Raw genomic sequence first — 19,219 nt, 5'->3', positions numbered from 1 at the left:
ATATTTTATTAGAAATGCACTTACACCAAGAAAGGATTTCACAATGGTCAAATCAGTGCACAACACTACCTAGTTTTATACACTGACAAAAATGTCTTGTCAGGTTACATCATTTTAAAAGACACTTTACAGCATTCTTGTAGCATTAGAAATAATCAAAAGAAGAGTCAAGGTTAAAACAACACCAAATTTGGTCCAATAATACTGATTGCTTTTTCTTTAAAATTCCTTTGATACAGGTACTTCTTATAAATGAGTAGGAATGAACATTCAGTTAAAATGACTTACTTGAAATATAAACACAAATATATCACTACACTTTCAAACAATACATTCTATAGTGGCCTCTGACCACACTTTAGAAAACACTACAGGTAAACCAACATAGATTGGAAGGCTGCAAGCAAAGCTATCATATTAATGGAAACCTTTGCAAATATATCATACACATTTCAGGAATAGTTTACAGAGGTGCAATCCATTCAGACTTTTAAAGTAGGTAAATCAAGTTCTGAGGGGTTAGTGTGCTTATTTTTAATATACCACCTTCATAAAGGTAATTAATTTTCCACATTAGCATATTAAAAGTTCCAATCCAGCCACTTCCTAAATCACAGAGATCATTCTCCAATAATCCACAGTAGTTATTTCCATTAAAATGTTCTCTACACTACACTTTAAAAGGTAATCCTGGTGTCACAATCTTAAAAAGGCAACTAGCCATGCATTAGCATTACTGTTTCTACATGCTCACAACAGAAATATGAGTGATCAGAGAGAAATTGTTTGTAAGTACATCAAGAAAAAAATACAATGTTAACAAAGATAAGAAGCACTTTTTAAAACCTACTCTTATAAATTTAGAAATTGCACCTTAGATTGATGAAAACATTAACCAGGGCCTGCGGTATGTGGCCACTGATCTCCAGACAAGATTTCCACATTTCAAGAGGAGGCATCGTGATGTCAACTCTGTCTGTTCTGAATGTACAGTGGTCCCTTTGAAGGTTACCTGTAGTTAAACTAGTTACCAAAATCAAAACTAAAAAGTATAAAAAGCTGTTTTCTTTTCAAAACATAAGAAATAATGCAAAAAGTGTTATGTGCAACACATGAGAAGTGGTTAAAAATCAAACAAATCTGCAATTGATAATGTTAGTATCTTGATCTACAGAATTATTAAATAAGTTTGAGAAATGTTTAAAAAGAGTGAATAGGAGCTTGTAGAAGAGATCTGATACCAATTTAACAAATTAGGAAATTAAGTGCTGAACAAATAATTGTATTCAGGTGATTCATATGTCACCCCACGTTATCATTGATGAGAAGCACTTTCATTTTGTTTTCAAAGGTTGAATGGTTGGATGGACCTTAGTTAAACACCAATGCATTCAAATGGCAGAAAGAAGAGAATATTTTATTTATGTGTATGCATTGAGCCGCTCTTTGGAGCGAGTGGAATGGATGTCATGAAGCTCTTGCTCCTCCTTTGACTTGATGTCTTCATATTTCTGCATCCGGCAGGCATCTTTCACATAGGCCCAGTTGGCAGAGAGAACCATAAGGTAGTGGACCTAAGCAAAGACAAAAAAAAAAAATTTACACTGAAAGTCTTTTCACTGTCTTCATTGCATCTTGCTATTAGGAGAGTAATATTCAAATCATACATTATAAGAAAAATGTGCATATTTTAAAAGAAACCAATATTTCTATGGTAATAAGATACTTTATATTCCTTATTCAATCAATTATTAGTGTCTAGCTTTTCTTCTTTTTTGACTCTAAAGTAATCCTAGATCATTTCTAATCTTTAGGTAATGTTTCTGCTACATTCTGCCCACATTTAACCCAACTTTAAGGTAATATATGTCATGTTCACGTTATCTGTTTAATAATCCATAATCAGAAATATTGTCATAAAAATTTCGTGCATAAGTAACATGAATTAATAGGAGATTGTACTGCCTCACTATGCAACATGAACTGGGATCATGAAACTGCAAAATGTATCTGTGCATTTATTTATCAAGATAATTTTCCATGCAGTGAATTTTGCTATTTTCTTTAGATGACATTTCAAACTACAAGACAGAAAATACTATGCATATGGGTTATTATATTTACAATACATTCAAAATAATCAGAAATGTGCCGTGTTCAAAAAGCAAACTCCTAACTTGTCTTGAGCAAAAAAGTTGCTCAAATAATGGCGTTCTTGTTCTGATTTGAATTGAGTCAGCGGTGAGACCATGTGTTTGTTTATCTTCCAATTCTTCCCTCTCACCTTTCAAAATACAGTGATTTTCCACAGGATAGATTTGACAGATGAACAGAAAAGAGGGCTAAGTTGTCAATTATCTATTTTCTGTGAGCTTTAAAGGGTAGCTATGTTTTTACCAAAATTTAGAAGATAGAACAATAAATATTTCGATAATGACAAGAGTATATTGAAAGGCAAGAGGCAGAGTTATTACAAAAAATACAGATGTATTATAAACAATACAAAGTCAAATATAGTAGTAACTATTGTGGTATATTCAGGTAGTCAATGGATAGTGAGAATATTAAGCAAAATATTCTTAGAGAAAATATGGCACTTACTGAGTGAAAGTTTAATCATGGTACACAAAAGTGAATAAGATAAGGCTTACCCTGTACTATAATTTATGTGATATTTTCTTGTTGAAATATCAAGTGCAGTGGAAAGTGCTTACTAAGTAGTAGGTAGTCAAAATATTTGCCAAATGAATGAATGTGTTTTTACATGTCCAAACCTTTCCTTTCAATTTCTGAGAAAATATGATTATTAAAATATGATTATTATTTTTCTTAACTATCATATTAAATGTCATAATCACTGAAATTTTATCAAACATTATGTATATTTGTAATGATGCCTATTTAAGTTGAGCCTTGTTTTTGAACCTTTGCATTTGTCCATTCCCCAATTTTTTCAAAAAATAAATGTATTTCCTATGAGCTTCAGGTGTGACAGATAAATGGCCATCTCTATAAGCAAGGAGCTTTTAACATAAATTGCAAAGCCAAGCACTGAACTGTGAATTCTTACCATAGCAATAACTGCTGCTCCAGCTCCAGCAAGTGCCACAATAAACAAGTGGAAGGTCATGTTTAGCTGCAAGGAAAACCACAAGGAACCAAAACGTGTCAGTTACCCAAAGAAGAGAACTCTTACTGTACATTGCTGACAAATGTGAGCTTTGGAAAAATCATGTGTTTGCTCAAAAGACATAATGGCAATATATTTTCTCCTGCAAGTAGCCTTCCAACTGCATTGTCTTTATAATCTCACTATGAGGATGCAATTGAGATTGATAATGGTGATTTTCTGGAACACTGTAGCAATATAAAGCTGTGCTGTCTATAATTATCCATCATTAAAATGGGTCATCTAAAATATTCATAAATTGCACTGAAATATGGAAAAGTCACCTTCTTATTTGTTCTACACACCCCCTCCATAGCACCCCTGCAGAGGAAATTATCTCTAAAAGTAAAAAAGGGAAACTCAGCATAATTTTAATTATATTATGTTCTGTAAATACAAAATGAATGCTACAATTCTGACAAGACTGAAGAGTTCAAGGACACTCACCTCAGTAGATTCACACATCCTCAGGAAGTTCTCAGAGACAGTGCAAATTTTCTTTTCCTCTCCAATTGTCACAATCCCTACAACATGTATAAGATTACAAGTTACATTATGAATGCTTTTAAGATTCTAGAGATTAAAAAAATATATATTTGGCTGACCTAATCTCAGCAAGTTCCTTTTTATGTTAGGTTATAATGGACAAATTCTTCTTTAGCTTTTACTGTGAATAACAATTGTGCATATTTTCTGATTACAAGATGCAAAACCATCCCTCAAGCAATTTAAAATATTTTTAATTGAGTTTATTGGTACATTCTAGGTGTACAGTACAGTTACACTCATTACTGTGACCTTGTACCTTTCCATGACAGGTCTTGGTTCTCATTTTTTTCCCCCTTGTCCCTACCTTCCTGAATTCAACTGAATCTAGCCACCAGAATTTTCAGATTCATTTGTAGTTTCTTCAGTGGTTTGGACCATAATCGTGATGATGTAGGCATCATAATTATTTTAATAGCTATGTCCTTTACTCTGCTGAAGTCAGAATCTAAGTTCCATTCACACAATGCTTCCATTAGTCGGTAAAGGCATATTGCCTAAAGAGGTATTTCTTCTGCTGCTAACATTGGCAACAAAGCTATTATCTGGGAGAATTGAAAGTTTCCATTTCACTCTTCCTATGGATGCTAACTTGGCTACTTTCCCACATTCCAGGCCTGCCTTCTTTTTTTTTTTCCTTCCTTCTTTCTTTCTCTCCCTCCTTCACTTCCTCTTTTTTTTCCTTTCTTTCTTCATGAACTTCACTGAACATGAATTTGAGTGCAAATCCAAAAACCTGATTATAGTCATTAATGTGTATCTATCTTTGAATGGCCAAATTAGCCTAACCAAAATTTTAGTAAATTATTCAGATTTAAGTAATTTTTTCTAACCTATGATTTAATGTATCTATTTACTCTCCATATAAAAAAATTAGTTACCATAAATGCATCAGCATTTGCTCTTTCTTTAAAAGCAATAGGAGAAATGGCAAGAAATGAGAAATAATTGGACAAGAGAAGCATCAACACCTGGAAGCAAGGGAAGAGAGGAGAGAGAGCAGTGAGCGCCACATGCCTTAGAGCTGTGGCTCAGGCTTTCCCTGGACTCTCTTGTAGTCTACAGCCCTGGTAAACTGTAACAGTATATTTCCAGTACTGTAAGAATTTGTTGTGCCTGCGATATGAAAAGCTTCAGAGAAAGTTGCACACATTATGCCTGTGTAGTCACTATTGCTTTTACCAGTGAGGTACTGACAACTTTTCAGTTTATCGGACAAATGAAGCATCGTGGCTAGAGATGAACATTCTCACTGAGGGAACTGTGACAGGGGGAAGCAGAATGAATAGATTTTTATGGTGCTCTTCCCTTCCTGACCGGAAATTGACTCCCTATTGTGAAATATAACTGTTTGTATTTTTAAAAATTATGACTTATTTATGACTAGAATAACTAGAATATCCCTTATAGCCTGTGGAGACTGCTCACATTCCTTAGTCATTCCTTAGTTCTTTTTTTTTTCTGTTTTTCTCTCTCTTTTTTTTTTTGTTTTCTGTACCAACTGCAAACAATTTTATTGCACTTCTTTGATTAAGATTCATGGTCTACTTTCTTTAAATTTTTGTAGTATATATTTACAGTACATACTGTTTAACTCATTTTAAAGTGTAGGTACATGTATTTAACATCTTAATTCTTTCCCTTATAGCCTGTGGAGACTGCTCACATTCCTTAGTCATTCCTTAGTTCTTTTTTTTTTCTGTTTTTCTCTCTCTTTTTTTTTTTGTTTTCTGTACCAACTGCAAACAATTTTATTGCACTTCTTTGATTAAGATTCATGGTCTACTTTCTTTAAATTTTTGTAGTATATATTTACAGTACATACTGTTTAACTCATTTTAAAGTGTAGGTACATGTATTTAACATATCTTAATTCTTTTTTTTAATTGAGTTTATTGGTACATTCCTTAGTTCTTAAGCCCTTTTCTATTTGTTTAAATCCAGCAACATCGGATATTTTTATGAATATAACTCAGTAAATAGTAATCACATATAGGTAAACATATAAAGAATTTCTTATTCACACTACGTGTATTTGGTTTCTGTTGAAACATAAAAAGTCCATTTGAACGAAATGGAGGGAAGACAAAAGAATTGCTTATTCCAAGTCTTTGTCTTCTGTAGAATAAGCATCATGAACCATGACCATAGCCTGTGTTTTTCAAAATTTGTATTTTGCGAAGGTTATATTTTTCTTTCAAAATTTCAGTGCTTCTTAATGACAGATGTTTGTTAAATAATTGTTATAATAAGGAGAATAAAATCCTTTTGAGGAGGATTATAGAGAAATCAGATTCAAAACAAGCTCCCTGAGTTTAAAGATGGGTTGTAGATGAGAGAAGTTGGCCCAAAGCGTAAAGCAAGCCCCACCTACTTTGGAGCACTTTCTCTACATGACTGATCCCGAGAGACTTTCATCAAAACTTTGTTTTAATGGAGTACAGTTTAAATATTGGATCTAGAAGATATTGTGGGAATGATTTTAACTTTTCATTATATAAATGTACTAAGGTAAACCATAATATATCCAATATCATCACATTGTATAGTGGGAAAATAAAAAATCATAATAAAAATATTCAGTAAATCATAATAAAAATATCAGTTCTATTTGTAAGGTTAATTCCTTTTTGTAACTTCCCGTATTCTAAGGTCTAGGAGTTAGGGTGTGTATTGTCTTGAGGGCCATTATTCTGCCCATAAAATATAGTAACAGCTTAATTAAAATTGTAATTTGAAATCTTTCTTTTCCTAATTGTTTAAAAATATCAAAAAGCATATTAAGCAAATATTTCATGTGTCTTTTCATAATATGTATTTTTATTCATTAAGTTTATTGGTATATTTTAAGTATACAATATGATGCCATTCATCATTAGGAATTTGTACCTTTATGTGATATATCTTGGTTCTATTTCTTTTATTTTAAAACTTTATTTAAAGAAATTTGTACAGAAAAGAGTTGCATAAAGATTCTGAACACTCACCTTTCCATCCCAGCTAGTTAGCTATATCCCTGAAAAATTATTCCAGCTCTTAGAACTCATTTCTTTTAGACCAAAGAGTCAGGGAGTGAGTAATGAAGTCACTTATAAAGTTCTGTAACTCTAGGACGAGCCTATGCCTGTCACTTGGAAGCACATATGGCATAGTACACGCCTCAATACATTGTTTAGTTTAATATGCATAGTAAAAGTATCAGAATATACTGAAAACAAAGGCTTTTGAAAAACATTACTTAAGAAATATTAAAAAGAGGATCTACTCACCTTTTCTAGAAGATTATTTTCCCTGTGCTTTAGAAATCAAACTTGAGGAAAAGTTTTAAAGTATTTTGCTGGAGTTTCCCAATATTTTCAGTCTAAAAATTTATTTTGATAGGACCAAAGACTTTGTAATAACCTACTTCATGAGAAGTAAAGCATATCCAATCAGAAGCATGCTAACTTATGGTGTACTTTGAGAATATGACACTCACGTGCAAGAGATCCCAGCCCTCATCTCTTCCCCTATTAACACATTTAACAATAAAATGAACCTATCTATCCCTCAGCTGAATTTGAATTTCAGACAAAGAACAAGTAACTTCATACAAATATGTTCCATACAATACTATATTGGGACTATCATTGAAAAAATATTGCTTGCTAATTTGAAGCTTAAATTTAGTTGTACTCCTGCATTTTATCTGTCAACCCCCAGAGGCAAGTTATGTCATCTCCAATTTTAGGATAAGCACAATCGAATGAAGACACTGAACAAGAGAACATGATGTCAGGACCAGGTGTTATAAGCAACCGTTCTGCAGTGACCTCCAGCGGCAGATCTGCGGTGACTGTTGCCTATGTTTATAAGGCGATTGATTCCAGGAGTGAAACCCTGTAGTGGGAATCCTCCTGGCAAGAAAGTTATGTGCAAAGCACATCATTCTGCATTTCATTTGGATCAGACTGCAGGGAGTCTGAGGACGTTACATGACAGCTTGCGGGTGGTCCACTGCTTTAGTATACACCGTTAGTTGGCCTGAGAAGAGCTGTGCTGCAGAATGGGTGCACAGCCTCACACAGATGGTCTGTATAGAAATATCTCTACCTTTCTGCAGTATTGAGAAAGATAAGAATTGCAAGGCTTTCTCAATTTTTTGGTGCCAGTTGAAATGTGGATGTGGCTTGACTAGCAGCCAGCACATCTCTCTCTCTCTCTCTCTCTCTCTCTCTCTCTCTCTCTCTCCTTTCTTTCTTCCTTCCTCCACCTTTCAATGGACTAGGACAGCTTGTTTCAGTGTCTCCCATGCTATCTATCAGTGTCCTCCCTGGCAATTAAACCATCATTCTGCACTCCAACATGAGTGCAGCCAGACAGTCAGCCTGAGGTATCTCCTCAGCTCTCATCCAGTCAGGAGATGCCACGCTGATGCCGTGCTGATGGAGGGATAGGGGCGGTCTGGAGTGGCTAAGATCAGGAAGGGAGGGATCTGAACCCCTTCTTTGCATACTTGACATAAATAGCGAGCTTTCAGTCCTGCCCTCATTGAAACAGGCCTGACTGCTACATTAAAAGCATTCCCCAACCATTCCTTGGATCTTAGTCTAGGAGTAGTCCTGGGTACTGATCTCATTGTGCTACAGGACAGGGTCTATTAAAATAAAGGCTCATTTTAGTATTCCTGTAAAACTGCTCATAATTTATTTCCAGGGTAATGTGAATTCCAAAAGTCCTATAAGCCTTTGGGGGTGGGGGTTAACCTCAGTAGTGTGGGCAAAGTGTTCCTTTCTGAATAAAGAGCTGTTGATATTAAAGAGTTCCAGGGACCAGCAGCCAACAGAGACTAGTGGAAGAGAACAGCACCCAGTACAGTTTACCTATGGTGTTCGGCATAAGCCAGCTTTGGGCAGTGACAGGCAGAAGCAGCCGTGACCTACAGTTGACTAAGTCAGCTGTTGGTACTCAGTACTACTTGGTGTCCCTCACACCAATTCTGCTAGCAGTGTTGTACTTTGCTGATTCATGATTTCCATCTGAATTAAGCAAAAACAATCTTAGGCTGATGGGCAAGAGTATGAAGAAACTTCATCAGAGGCACACTGCTTAGATAGCATGCAGATGTTAGGAAGCTGGCTTTTAGTATCTGTTCAGTGAAAAAGCAAACCCATTTGTGGATTTGCAAAACTTTTATGAATTCTGTAGCTCTTATATTTTTACAAATGAGAAAATAGAATCTCAAGCAGTTTAATTGAGATCAGACTCTAATTTTCCACACTTCTATTTCAGACTTATTTCAATAGCAAAAGCAACTGGCTTAAGAGTAAGAGCACAGACTAAGGAAGGACTTCCTGGATTCAGATTTTCAGCCTGTCAGTAACAGCTGTGTAAACCTGAAGAACTTCTTAGCCTCTCTGTGCCTCAGTTTAGCATCTATGAAGGATCAGTATTGCTCCAGTTGTGAGAATTAAACAATTTAACATAGACAGAGTATGTAGAATTGAGTCTATGCATAGTGAACCCCTGTCTATATGGGGAAGGATTATTGTTGCATGAGGTTGTAGCCCTAAATAACAATACCCAAGGAGATATGGGAATTTATGTAGCATTCTTTGACTTCATTATCTTTAAAAGCTAAATTTCCTAGCTACACATTACTGTATTTTAGATGACAATTAAATATATCTTTCTCAGGTGATCCTCATAATAGACTTTACAGTTTCTGCTGCTTATATGGGAGAATAAGAATAGAATGCAGACATCAGATTTCATTTGAAAGAGTATAGAAATCACGGTAGGGAAACCACAATTGTAACTTGCTAGCACCAGAAAGCACAATTTGACAGCCTGTTCATAAATGTATGTTTTTGGGCCAGGGATTTAGCTCAGTGGTTCCATCGCCTGCCTCACAAATGCAAGGACCTGAGTTCCATCGCCAATACCAAATAAATAAATAAATAAATAAATAAATAAATAAATAAATAAATAAATAAATAAATAAATGTATGTTCTGAGACCAACTTTTTTTCACTCTCGATTCTTATTTAAATCTAAAAAGCAGGATCTTAACAACAAGTAGTCTGATAAATTTATCTCTGTGGTGGAGGTAATGATGGTTCCAAGGCTATGTAGAATATGTTAGAGATCCAGGCATGGTGGTGCATGCCTGTAATCTCAGCACTCAGGAGGCTGAGAGAGGAGGATCACTGAAGGAGTTCCAGGCCAGCCTCAGCTGCACAGTGAGTTCGAGGCTGGCCTGCACTACCTAGCAAGACCCTGTCTCGAAAAGCAAAGCAAAACAAAACAAAACAACCAAAACAAACACACAAAAAAAATAAAATGAATGCTGATATTTAACTAAAACAATATGAGGTGGTGTTTTCTGCTCAGAGATTCAATATCGATACCTACCAAACTGACGAAGGTCCAGGCAGAGATTGGCCCCCTCCACCAGGGTAGTGTTCCGGCAGATGGTCCACACGTTGAAGTACATGTACACGGGAAGGGAAGTAAAAGCTGTGACTCCCAGCCAGGCCAGCATGAAGAGGTACGTCAGCAGAATAAACTGCACGGAGCAAAAAGGGAGAGAGCGTCATCCGCTGGGCAGGAAGTGTCAATCCATCAGCAAAGCTCAATACTGTCCATAAGACTTTTTTAGTACAGAATTGATTTTCACAACACTCTTAGGGACTGCAGGACAAAAAATTGAGAAACAGTGGGTTATGTGAATAGATCAACATGAAAAATCACATCTTGTACCTGCATGAATGACCGCTTCATTTATGAACTTTAAAAGTCACATTTATTTAAAGTTTAGAAAATAGTAGCTGGGGATTCTAGAAAATGGAGAATTTTGCTGAAAAAAATTATAAATAAATAAAGATGCCGTGAAGAAATTTGTATTAGTAACATTCCTCCTTGTTTTACTGTTCAAAAGTATAAAAATATGTGGAAATACATACACCATTGAGTATTAATAAGTTTTGGTTTTTGGTACTGGGGATTGAACTTGGGACCTTACACTTGCAAGGCAGGCAGCGGAACCACTGAGATAAATCCCTGGCCCAACATTGAGGATTAAAACATACTGCATGTAGTAAGCATTTTGCTTGCCTGTGCAAGAAGACAATTTTTGTTGTATGTACTTTATTTCTCCCAGAATGAAGAAAATGAAGCACATTTATAGCTGAAACTCACTGAGCAATTTGGAAGCCAGCTCAGAATTACTCTTTTCTCAAAGCCTTCCATATGCTATAATATCATTTCTTCTGCACCCAGTCAAGGTGAGAAAGATCTGCTAAGTTTCAATGTATGGGTAAGTATGCTACAAGTGACAATACCTATGTTCTATGATGCAAAAAACTCCCACATTTTACCATGTGATTGTAACATATAAAGATAAAGTTCTGTTTACTTATTTTAAAAGCTTTGATGTGACAGTGTGTCCCTTGCCTAAATGTACAATTATTTCGCAAAAGTTCTTATATTGATTAAAGGCACAAGCTTTTAAACTGGTTGAGTGTAGGCTGTTCTTTGGGTCTCTACTCTTGCCTTTACAAAATAGAAAAAAAACTCTAAATGGACCTCACATGTTCCAGTGAGGATTTAACAAAATAATACATTAAAAAAATAATTTAACCTAGAAACCTGATACACAAAAGGCATTAGCAAAATATTGGGTGTTTTCATTTTTTTGGGGACTTTGATGAAAGTTTATTGGCACATTTTAGGTATACAATATAATTACATTCATCATTGGGATCTTGTACTTCACATGACTTAGTTCTTATTTTTTCCCATCCCCCAGCCCTCCCTTCAGGTGTTTTCATTTTTGATAGATTTAATTTCATGTTGGGAGAAATTTAAAAACGAGGAACTCTTGTATCTAGAAAATTAATTCAATGTATGCTCTCTCTCCAGACAAAAAAGCTTCAAAATTCTTGGAAACCATGCCACATGTGAAGAAATTCAGTTAACAGAACTCCTTTGGGAGAAAATGTTTCTTTTATTAACATTTTAAGTTCCTGCAATTATAGATCTCAGGCGTAATGTCTGAAGAACAATGACATAATACGGCTTCCTAAAACACAACTTTGTAGTAGAAAAAATTATGAAGTCCATGGGATAGTAATCAACATATTTTGGGCCTAGCCTCTCTATCTTGTTCTTTTTTATACCATGGGGAATTTTTAAATAGATTCTTCCAAAGGTGCTGTTTATCATGCAATGAGACTCCTGAGTCAGTAGGTTCAGATTTAAAATCAGTCGTAACACTCTGAACCCTGTTGATGCCTCTACTTCACAAGAAAAGAAAGTATGATTTTTGAAACCAGAGTACTCACTTATTTTTTCTTTCTTCTGTAAGTGCTAATGTTTTAGCAAATTAATAAAGCTGGTTGTTACAGAATAAATCACTGCAGTGAGAAAATATTTTCTTTGGAGTAAATGTGTAAGGTTTGTGCCAAAGAAAATTAAAACAGATTTTGCTTCTGAATTTTGACTGCAAACTAGTTATATTTCAGGGAGATGTTCATAGTCATGAAAGTATCTAAATTAAAACGCCAAAAAATATAATTATATTTTTCTATTTTCTATTTTATTTTATAATCAGATATTTTCTAAAGTTGGAAATTGTTCAAATTAGTCATGCATAGTCCTACTTAGAAACTCTTTAAATGCAATAAGTGAAATATCTTGTAATTATAAATCTATCCTGGCTTTGTATTACTGGTCATATTACAGATACGTATTTTGCCATCTGAATATCAATAAATTAATAAACTACGCTTGATTAGAAAACTTGAGTTTATAAAACCTTTTTCTGATTTCAAAAGCACTTTGTACATAAACATTACCTACAGAGTCACTAATCTCTATTTTAGAGAAAATACTTCTGAAGTTGAACTTTAATATTTGTTTGGGGAGCACAGTGGGGGAAAAAATAACTAGGAAGAAATTATAAAAATATTGCAGGAAATCAGATGACCTGGCCAGAATTTTATGACATGATTTAACCCCTCTTAGCCACTTCATCATTTGGAAACTAGAAGTTAGAAAACGTCTCTCATCTAGATATGAATGTAAACAAAAGTGAAGATTCTTTATACATTCACTTAGCAGTGAACATGATCTACAGAAAGCACAATGTGAAGAGGTTGTTTCCCTTAGCACGAACTATTTTGTACTTTGAAAGGTTATATGTAGACAAGAAGGAAACTGTTTTATGTGTCACTGGATGTTTATTACTTTGCGTAGGCACTGGACTTTTAATGTGTGGTAGTTCCAGGAAGGAAGCATGATACTGTCAAAGTTATAAAGCAGCCTCTTGGCTTTCTTAATTTTTTAGGAATATTAAAATACATATTAATTAATATTACATAAAATACTATTATAAAACTATTTCCTCCTGACTCACAAGGAAAAATATTGAGTAGAATTTCCTTATTTTGAATTATATTAATTGATTGATCTTTGATAGTAAAATTGTTATAAAACAGTAGGAAGAGATGTCAAGGATTTAACCAATGTCTATAAGATTCCATCATCATATCCCTATTTTTATCAACATTTCACCAGAACATGCAAGTGATTGTTAAAACAAAAACCTTCAAGTTCCTATATTTCTTATTACTTAATATAAATTCATGGAAGACTGACTTACCATATATTAGCATTAAACTAAAAATTTGTATGAATTTTTATAGCTTGAAAGTAAATTAAGAAACATGTATATTGCTTTAATGTAAACCCAAATATTCTATCATTGGTAAAATTTATAGAGAAATTAAAACAGAATAGCAAGAGATAAGATTTTCATATTCTGTGACAAGGCTATTTATTATTGCTTCTTGTTTACGTAGCTCCTGAGACTGTATTGCAGTTAACGTGAAATGATTTATAAAAGGAAATTAAGTTTAAATACAAATACCTGTGAATTTAGATTTAATGTCTAAGGAAATACAATTTTCTTCAACTATATATTTTCTGTGGAGATTTTAGCAGATGTGGGTCAATAGATGTAAAAATCACACATTGGAAGGAAGTTAGTAGCAGTGAAGAAAAGAATTCAGTTACAAAAGTCAAATTCTAAAAGTCTCTGAGTCTGGAAATGGCCCAACTGCTGAAGAAAATATGTTACTTATTAAAGGAAGTGTTCTGATGAAATTAATTTCAGGTATAAGAAAGATTTAAACTTCAGTGAGTTGAACAAAATGAAACCTATTCATATATTGAAAGTCCCCTTTTAAGAAAGAAATAAAGATATCAAAATTGGACACAGGTCACTGTTTATAAGATACTCTTTTCATTAACTGCTTCAAGGAATTGGTATGAAAATAGTTTACAGAAGCTTAGAACCCTATACGGCACCACAGTATACTTTTAATGATATTTCTCATCTTGGGGTGGGTTTAATAAGTTTCAATCCTATGGCATTTCCAGTTCAACAACAAAAGGAAACCTCTTCAGATTTCATCAAATGTAAAAATAGCTGAAAGTTTAAAGATCCTATGATCAAGTAGACATTGAATTGAGAAAGTGCACCTTCTTATAGTGGTTTTCAACCTAGGCAACACATAAGGATCATCTGAGTAATAATGTGAAAGAGAAAGAGTTGCTTAGGCCTTTAGTGTGCCAATTATATCTGTCTTGAAAATTTCTGCAGGTGATTCTAATGGGTACCCAATGTTATGAGCATCTACTTTAGTGAAGTAGAAAATTTCATGAGTATACCTGATGTGAAGGCTTCTTTGACCTTCATCATTAAACTCTAGAGCTTAGTCTTAAAAATGAAAATGATAAACAGATCATGTGCCACAAATATATGCTAATTTCATTGAAAGAGTCACTTTTATGGATAAGTAGGCTACTGTACTTGAGCTAAATATCTCAATCAGGATTTATCCAATTTGGCACTACCAAAATTTGAAACCAGATAATTTTTGCTATGAGGACTTTTGCTATGAGGACTTTTGGAAACAACACCGTCTTCTACCCACTAGTTGTTTGTTATGGAAAAAAAATCTCAAGATGTGCAGAAGGTAAAATTGTCTCTAGGTGACAATAAATAAATAAAAATAAATCAAATAAATATGTTATTATTCCAAATGCAAAGTAGCATAGCAAAAGTATTAAAGTCCGCTCTATAAATTATGTAGGTATCGCTTAATGCAAAAATTACTGTCATTATGTGAATTACTTGAAAATATGCAATTTTATCATCCTCATCGCTATACATATTATGGCCCAAATTACCTGTACAAGAAGTTGTAATCAGAAAATATTTCTTAAAATGATTCATTTTGTTTATAACAACTTTATTCACAATTGTCCAATTTGAAAGCTTTCAAGATGTACTTCAGTAGGTGTATAAGCTATGGTACATCCAGATAATAGATGAAATATTAGTACTAAAAAAGAAAGGAAAGCAGAAGCCATAAAAAGACATAAAGAAATCCACACATTTACAGCCAAGACTTTTGACAAAAGTGCCAAGAACTGTCTTTTCAGTAGAGGCGCTGGGAAAATTGGATTCTACATGCAGAAAAATAAAATTAAATCATTATCGCTCTAGGAAAATCAACTAAAAATGGATTAAATTTAAATGTAAGTCTGGAACCTGTAAAAGAAGAGAACATTAGAGATAAGCCTCAATGTATTGGTCTGTTCAAGAAGTTTTGGGAAAAGACTAACAGCACAAACAAAAGTAGGAGTAGATGAATAGGATTACATCCAACTAAAAAGCTTCTGCATAGCAATGGAAACAGTGAGCAGAGGGAAGAGGAAATCTACAGAAAATATTTGCAAATTATGCATATGCTAAGTGATTGATATCCAGAATATATAAGAAGCTCAACTCGATAGCAAAACAAAACATTTTTAAATGTTCCAATTAAAAAATGGGAATTAGGGAGGGGATGAGGGGAAAGAAAGGAAGGAAAAAGAAGAAAAAGACAGAATAAAAGGAAAAATGAACACAAAGCTTTTGTAGATAAGAAGGGGAAGACGGCCTCAAGGAGGGAGTGGGATGGGAAGAAAAGAAGAATTAAGATATGTTAGGTACAAGCACAGAGTCCTTATAATGAATGTTATTATGTATATCTAAAATGTACCAATAAAATTAACTTTTAAAAATACATACAGGGCATGAATAGATAATTTTTAAGAGAAGATGTTCAAATGACCATGAGGTATATGCAAAAAAAGCTTTAATTGGGTAGGAGTTGGGGAGAGGTTGAGAAACAGGTAAAAAGTTACAATAAGATAAATAGAAAAATTCTCAAGTTTTATTGCATTATAAAGTAACTATAACTAAGAGTAATGCATTATATATTTAACGATAGCTAGAAAAGATGACCTTGAATATTCACCATGAATAAATAATAAATGTTTGAGGTGACCGATATGGTAATGAGCCTGATTTCATCATTGTACAATGTACTTATGTATTCAACATCATACTGTAACCCATAAACTTGTAGAAGTGGGGCCAACTATAATTTTTTTAGAAATACAAACACTAGAAGTCCTCTTGCCTTAGAAACATTTTCTTAGAAATGTGATGCCAACACAAAGAAAATGATTGCCAGGAAAAGAAGGTATGGTAATACATAATTCAGCCACAACTTTTAAAAATATATAAAACAAACCATTGCTATAATTTAAGGAGACTTATTAATGAAAGAAGGAACTGAAACTACTCAAACTTCCTGGTATAAAATAGTTCGTGCTTTGAAGGCTTGGTCTTTCATGCAGTATTGTTAAGATCCTGGGACCTTAAAGAGGAGTGGGCTACTGGAAGGTCATGGGGTTATTGCCTCATAAAATGATTAAGGTAGTTCTGTGAGACCTTAAGTTAGTTTTGGAGAGACTTTTTGTAAAAGAGCCAGCCTAATGCTCTGGCTCTATGCCTTACCATGTGATCACTTCCTTTCCTAACATGCCTCTATTCTAACGCGATGGATCCAAGGAGCTGATGGTATGCTGTTTCTTTTTCAGCCTGTAAAACTCTAAAATCTAAACTAAATAAAATTCTTTTCTTTATAAAGTTATATAGTCTTAGGTATCTTGTAATCATGATAGAATTTAGATTAATGCTTTCTCCCATTCAAGTGAGAACTATTTATATTGCTTTCGCTTCCTCAAATTGAAAGTAAGAAAAATTGATAAAGAAAGAAAAAAGAAAAGAAATGAAATGAAACTGCCTTTAAAAGCTTCTATTAGAAGTTGACATAAAGGAAAACAATGACAGACACATTGAGTACTATTAAGATATATCTTAGTAAGCGACTAAAGATTTCTAAATACTGTCTCGGGTTTATTCCACCTCGCTGCAGAATACCCCGAGGAATCGGGGAAACGGGATGCTGTTAGGGGCACACCCACTTACCTACACAGCAACTCACACAGATTTCCCAGCTAGGGGCTTGCTTCCTTTGTCACATGAAGCTCATTTAGCTAACAAGTAGGAAGAGAATGAAAAAATATAAGGCAGACCCATGTCAAATCTATCGGGGTCCTTTAGAAATAGGCCTCTCAAAATGGCTGTGAGAAAAAAAAGAATCATATTAAACTGAATTGAAAATGACAAGATCTACTTAAAATATAGATTGTTTGCCAAAAATTTACCGTTCAAGCAAGTGGAAGAAATATGGTGGATATATGCATATGCCAGTAAGTATTAACAACATAAGAGATGGAGTAAAACTTATGAATTTCTCCCTGATTTAAGTCTTCTTCTTCTTCAATCCAGCTCTTACTTGTTATCAGAACTATCCTTCTAAAATGTAAAACTAATTTCAATGCCAAGACTCTCAGTCCTTGGTGGTGCAGCCACTTTGCAAGAGTTGGGACAGTTTTTACAAAACTAAATACACTTTTGCCATATGATCCAGCATCTACGCTCCCTAGTACTTATTCAAATGAACTGAAGCCTGTGTGACTTTCATTTTACTCCCTGCTTCTATGAGTTCAGCAATGTTAGATGCATCACATATGGGAGAATATATAGCATTTGCTTTCGTGTGTGTCTTATTGCACTTAGCGTAATGTTCGCCAGCTCTACATTGTAGCAAATGACAAAATGTTTTTTTAAAGAAGGAATAGTATTTCATGTAGCATTCCAATGCATACTTTTTTATGTATTCATTCCCTGTGGATGGAGGCTTAGATTGATTGTACAACTTGGCTAGTGTGAAGAGTTTGTCTGGCAATGAACATGGAAATACAGACATTTTGTCACTTGGTCTTAGTCCAAAGGCCAAGAAGTGACTGCAGACATTTCTTAGATATACTGATTTCAACTATTTTAGGTAAATGCACAAAAGAGATTTCTAGGTCATATGATAATCTTATTTTTAATGCTTTGAAGAAACTCCATTCATTCTATAACAGCTCTACTGATTATATTCAGTGTAGATATTATTAATAAAACTTATTTGTTTAGGAAAACTAAATCAAATAATGTGTTATATGATGTCTTTTTTATACAAGTGCTTGAGACACACTTAATTTAAGACACTATTTCTATAATCTTGATCTTTATAACTCAAAAGATCACAAGAAAAACAAAATACAATGACAACTCAGATGCATTTACAAAATATCTAGCTAGTTCTTCTCAAAACTGTCAAGCTCATCAAAAACAAATTTGTCTCAGAAAGTCAGTGCAGCCTAAGGAAAGAGGAGTAATGATGTATAAATTACTGTCACAGAAAAAGAATATTTAGTAAAACTAAAAAAGATCTAAATAAAGTTTATCCTCCAGTTGATAATAACTCTAATACTGGCTCATTAATTATGGCAAATGTATCATATTAAGGGGGGGACTAGATATGGTAAATATGGAAAAACTATATATCTTCACATTTATGTAAATCTGAACAATTTTAATTAAAGCACTTATATTTTAAAAATTATGTTAGCATTATGAATATTTTTAACATTATGAAAATTTAAATAAGTATAAATGATTAAATATTATGTTCAGAATTATGTGATTGATTTATCTAATTATAATTAAAATGCTACTGAATATAAAATTTTTTCTTTAAAAAAGCTTGGCATATATCTTGATTTGATAATCAATAAAATAAAATTAAACATAAAACAAAACAAAGTGGTTCTTCAACATTTTACATTATTTAATAAAGTAAATTTGGGTTTCAGTCAGAACTGATGGTGATTTGAAAGATAGAATTCAAGCTTTGTTTTACCAATTTTGTATTTCTAGCTCTTGTAAATGTCTGTTATTTAAAAATCTAACACTGAAGCTTGTTAATTCTAGCAAATTTCCCCATTTTTTGTCAGTGCCGTTTTATGAGACCACTCAGAATTTTCTTTCAGATTTCACCATTAGTAGTTGAAAAGAGTGAGAATTTTTATTTCTTTCTTGCAATTTGCGTGCCAGCATGGTTAATTCTCAATGTTACACTTAGTCTGCTGGCCTAGTATTTAGTGGATTCAGCTGTGAACCATATGCGAGATCTATTTTAGATAAACTCCTAGTCCCTTCTTCCACAATGT

At 33.6% G+C, this 19,219-nt stretch overlaps 1 protein-coding gene across 3 annotated transcripts in view; it reads right to left on the bottom strand.

The window, feature by feature from the left end:
* Nucleotides 1-664: 664 nt before the first annotated feature.
* The window catches only part of Gpm6a (glycoprotein M6A), a 296,268-nt gene continuing 277,713 nt past the window's right edge, over nt 665-19,219 (bottom strand). For all 3 annotated transcript variants that reach the window (XM_010629814.3, XM_010629813.3, XM_010629812.2), the window contains exons 4-7: nt 10,109-10,262; nt 3,617-3,693; nt 3,071-3,136; nt 665-1,574 (exon numbers count right to left, since the gene is read on the bottom strand). In XM_010629814.3, coding sequence (XP_010628116.1) covers nt 1,422-1,574; nt 3,071-3,136; nt 3,617-3,693; nt 10,109-10,262 — 450 coding nt within the window. In that variant the 3' untranslated portion in view covers nt 665-1,421. The remainder of the gene's footprint in view (nt 1,575-3,070; nt 3,137-3,616; nt 3,694-10,108; nt 10,263-19,219) is intronic.

This window comes from Fukomys damarensis, unplaced genomic scaffold (genome assembly GCF_012274545.1).
Source record: "Fukomys damarensis isolate Sample0158 unplaced genomic scaffold, DMR_v1.0_HiC HiC_scaffold_18, whole genome shotgun sequence".
NCBI classification, from domain to species: Eukaryota; Metazoa; Chordata; class Mammalia; order Rodentia; family Bathyergidae; genus Fukomys; species Fukomys damarensis.
The sequence above is the reverse complement of the archived record's forward strand: the minus strand, read 5'-3'. Positions and strand labels throughout refer to the sequence as shown.